Raw genomic sequence first — 4,256 nt, forward strand, 5'->3', positions numbered from 1 at the left:
TTAAATAAAACATCTATACCTTCCAGGTATGAACAACACAGCAGACTGCTGAGGATGGTTTTGAACACATTAGCAAACTGTAGGTGTTTTCCTGTAACATGTTGTATATTCATCCTTCTGTTTCTTCCAAAGATAATATTACGTATTGAAGAGGGAAGAATGAATCACATCCCAAATTTCCAACAGACAATCTTTTAAAAAGTATTTGTGGGCCATCTCACTCCGTCACTTTGAGAACTACATAGTGAAGACACCAATGTGACAAAAGATGCAATAATATCGGGATGAGTGGAGATGAATCGGGGTGGAGAAAGGCTGCAAAGGGTTAAACCATTTAAACAGAATCCTACACAGACAGAAAAGTTTCTCCATCAATTTCATTTTCTCCAAGGACACACAAAAATGAGGAAGAAGAGATGAAAAACATGTTATATGGGGAAAGGAGTTATTTCTTATGACTTTGGGGAACATAAAAACTGCAACCGAATTAAAGAAAAAAGATTTATCCATCTCCAGAATATAACCAGATAGACTTGGACTTTGTTTCAGAGAACCAAAATATAACTGTTACATATCTGGAAGAGCTTGTCCTCAGCTCCTTCTCTCATTTTTTTTCTATTGGCTCTAAAACAAAAGAAACCTACCAGGGTTTTTTTTCCCCCACAGACACAAAAAGTAGGTTCATCATTTCGTTCAAAATTTGGCTAGTAACTGCTTAAAAATGACCATTTAAATTCTCAGACAACATAATCATCTCAAAAATCTTAGTCTATTTAATCAAAACTATCAGCACATCTATGTAAAGTGATACGGGGCCTTCCTTAGCGATTAAGGAATTACCAGTACTGAAAGAGAAAGGTCTGCTCTCCAGGTGTTCAAATTTAATTGAGTGTATTGGTTAGTGAAGCATTTATTTAAATCTCATATTGCCAGGAACTGAAGGGTAAGAAGAATAAAACATCATCTCTGTCCTCAAGGAATTCCCCCTTTAATGGGAGACACCTCTGTCTGTCTACCTATCTACACACACACATACACACACACACACCTTATATGTGATTAAGAAAAACAATATGATAAGTGCTTTAATGCACATCTGAAAAATTGCAAGAGAAAGGAACCGGAAGTACCCACCAGGAAAGGTGGGTGGCAGGGCATGGGGTTGGTGAGGGAACGGGGCGGAGGAGACCTCCAGGAAGGTGATAAAGGGGTGGTCCTGAAGGACGAAGAGAAGGAGTGGAGGACACGTGGTCAGGGACGCGGAAGAGACAGGTGCTGGCCTTGAATAGGGTGGAAACTTTATTTCGNTTTCAACCATTTAAAAATGTAAAAGCAATTCTCAGGTTGTGGGCTGGACAGAACGAGGCGGGGAGCTGACTGACCCACAGGCCCCAGCTTACAGCCCCTGACCCAGCACTCCTGGGAGAGGACCAGGGACTTTGTGACAGCGCGTCCCCCAGGAGGAGACAGTACGCAGGAGGTGCTTATTTCCTTGCTATTAACGTACGATATGTCACTATAGTTAGATAAATAACAAAGGATGATGGGACAGAAGCAACTCCCTTGCATCCGTTTTTTTAGATGTACCCAATTAAGTTTAGTAAAAGAATGACGGCCCCTTGTCGTATTTTAATCTTCTGTTTAACTTGGGCAATTTGGACCATACGTTTATCTGAGGCACGTGTCACCGAAGCAGCCAAGTGCTCAAATCAAATAAACAACTGTGGTCAAGTTCACAGGCATTTTTACAGAGTGCAGTGAGCCCTTGAAGAGGGCAGGGGGGTGGGGGGTGGCGTGCTGAACTGCATTATTGGGCCAGGTTTTCAGTTCCACGGCAGAAGCAAGCCACGATGGGATGCTGCAAAATTCTCTAAACAAGTCTCTTTTACTTTGTCTGACAGAGATATGGAATGGGGTGGAATACGTGCCAATTGGGGAGGTGAGTGAGGTGTGATAGATGGTTTTTCAGAGAAAATACCTGGGTATCAAGACCTCTAGATGGGTGTTTCTCAAAGTGAGGCCCAGGGCTCATACACAGGAATCTCCTGGCGTCCTCATTAAAGCCACAGAACCCCCTGCCCAGGCCAGACCCCCTGAAACAGAACGCCTGGGCGCGGGGCCAGGGACCTGCGCTGTGACCACCTCTTGGGTGTTTTCAGTGCACACACGTCTAAAGGCCCAGCCTGAGGAGGTGGGCACCAGCGCCACCCATCGCGGAGCGCCTACCTTGCCCCGGTCGAAGCTCTGGATGGCGGTCAGGTGCAGTAGCTCCTTCCGCTGCCACTCCGTCTGCACGGGGTAGCTCAGGAACTCCCGCAGGGGCCGCTCCGACCACTCCAGCAGCTCGTCGTACAGCAGGAGGGTGTAGGCGGCCTCTGCAAGTCAGGGGGGAGGCAGTGGTCACGACAGGGCCCCAGACAGCCTCCCCTCGCGTGGGGCTGCTCGGTGGCAAATCGGAGAAAACAACACGTCCTGTATTTCAGGATACTGAAGAAAAATGTCCAGCATCTATGCAACAGCAGGTTAATGATGATGACGTCCGCGGAAGGTGGAATTACCAGAGACTTGTACCTAATCTTTTGGCTCCCCGTATTCACTCACTCACTCATTCATTCATTCATTCATTCATTCATTCATTCATTCATTCATTCATTCATATTTCCTTTCTCTCTCTCTCTCTCTCTCTCTCTCTGACCTTCTCGTCCCCTCCTTTCTTTTTCCTACAATGCTGTACGCTAACCATGATACAAATGTTGAAGGATGCTTGTTGTAGCTGCGATACAGGGACAACATGCCTTTGTTTTTAGGGAAGTTCACCGGGGAGTCCCCTGAAGTGGGGCTATGGGCATCTTCCAAAGGGCACGCTTAGGAAACCAAAATGGCAGCTACATCCTTCCGGATAATAAAAGGCTGAGAGACCTGAAAATGGCGTTGGGGGAAAGGGTCAGGGTGCAGGCAGAACTTAGGAGGGGCAAAGAGGCTAGTGAGCTAGCTGAGTGCAAGAAGAAACGGAAGAAAACCCCAGCAGCAGAGGAGGGGTCGGGAAGCCCAGAAGTGTTGCACGAGGGTGTGCGCGCGTGTCTGTGCGTGAGGGGGCAGGAGGGAAGGAACGCACAGCTGCGGTGGGCTGTGTGACATGACTCCCTGGTCGGCCCCCCAGATCTTCAGCAATGGCTGCTGAAGTCGTTACATGTTGGGTGTGGTTGGGATTTCTTGGGGAAACATGGAAAGGGGTGATTTTCCGTATATTCATGTGGAAATGGTCACCTATGGGCTGAAGCATAGTTGACAGGTAGTATATTTAATAAAATACTTGCCATTTTGTAGGTCTCTTCTTCCCCTGAACCATAAATATGGCCAAATAGATCAAGAAAAGGAACCAGAATTCATTGCCACTGATGCACTATAATATTAATAAATGTTTTCCCTCTAACACTGTAATAGCCAACTCATTTATTAAATTGAATAAAATGGACAGACCCTTATGTTATTAATCCATGTAACTACCATCCCTATACATATCTCAAAAGATATAACAGCAGCTTTTAACACAATATCAATAAATCGTGATTCTTTTTCTTCATTTACTCTTAAGCATAACCACATACAGAGCTCTAAAGTAACGTGGTAATTCTACTACTATTACTTGGCCCTCTCAATGTATAAAATATAGCTGTAATAAGAAAGGCCTGGGGCGGCTGGTAAGCTCAGGTGGCTGGTTAGCTAGAGCGCAGTGCCCGTAACACCAAGGTTGCCGGTTCGATTCCCACATGGGCCAGTGAGCTGTGGAGCTGCGCCCTCCACAACTAGATTGAAAACAACGACTTGACTTGGAGCTGATGGGTCCTGGAAAAACACACTGTTGCCCAATAAAAAAAAAAAAAAAAGGCCTGGGTCCCTTTCCCTTTTCTCTTGCCTCTTAAGTGTAGCCGTCCCATGAGACAGGCTCTGGCCTTGGTTCTCTTTGCCTTTGATGGGGCTCGATCTCCTGACTTCTATGATTGTTGCGAAAACTTTCGCAGCTCACCCGCAATCTCTCCCCTCCCCCCATTCAGTGTACACACTGTTACCTGCATGATCTTCCTTCAACGAAAATGATCTGTTTGCTCCCTGATTAAAACCAGCCAACGACTCTCAGTAGCTGACAGAATACATGGAAGCTTCCTAAAGTGACAGAGAAGGGGGGCCATGATCTGGTCCCCGCCAGCCTCTCCGCTGACCACTGTCCCTCCACAATGCAGGTAAGAAGGAGCCCA

The 4,256-nt window shown here is 46.2% G+C and overlaps 1 protein-coding gene across 1 annotated transcript in view; it reads right to left on the bottom strand.

The window, feature by feature from the left end:
• Positions 1 to 4,256, bottom strand: part of DOCK4 (dedicator of cytokinesis 4) — a 392,534-nt gene that overhangs the window by 34,774 nt on the left and 353,504 nt on the right. Inside the window, 1 exon segment of the mRNA XM_019653023.1 lies at positions 2,227 to 2,375. Coding sequence (XP_019508568.1) covers positions 2,227 to 2,375 — 149 coding nt within the window.

Source organism: Hipposideros armiger, unplaced genomic scaffold, assembly GCF_001890085.2.
Source record: "Hipposideros armiger isolate ML-2016 unplaced genomic scaffold, ASM189008v1 scaffold_192, whole genome shotgun sequence".
Classification (NCBI taxonomy): Eukaryota; Metazoa; Chordata; class Mammalia; order Chiroptera; family Hipposideridae; genus Hipposideros; species Hipposideros armiger.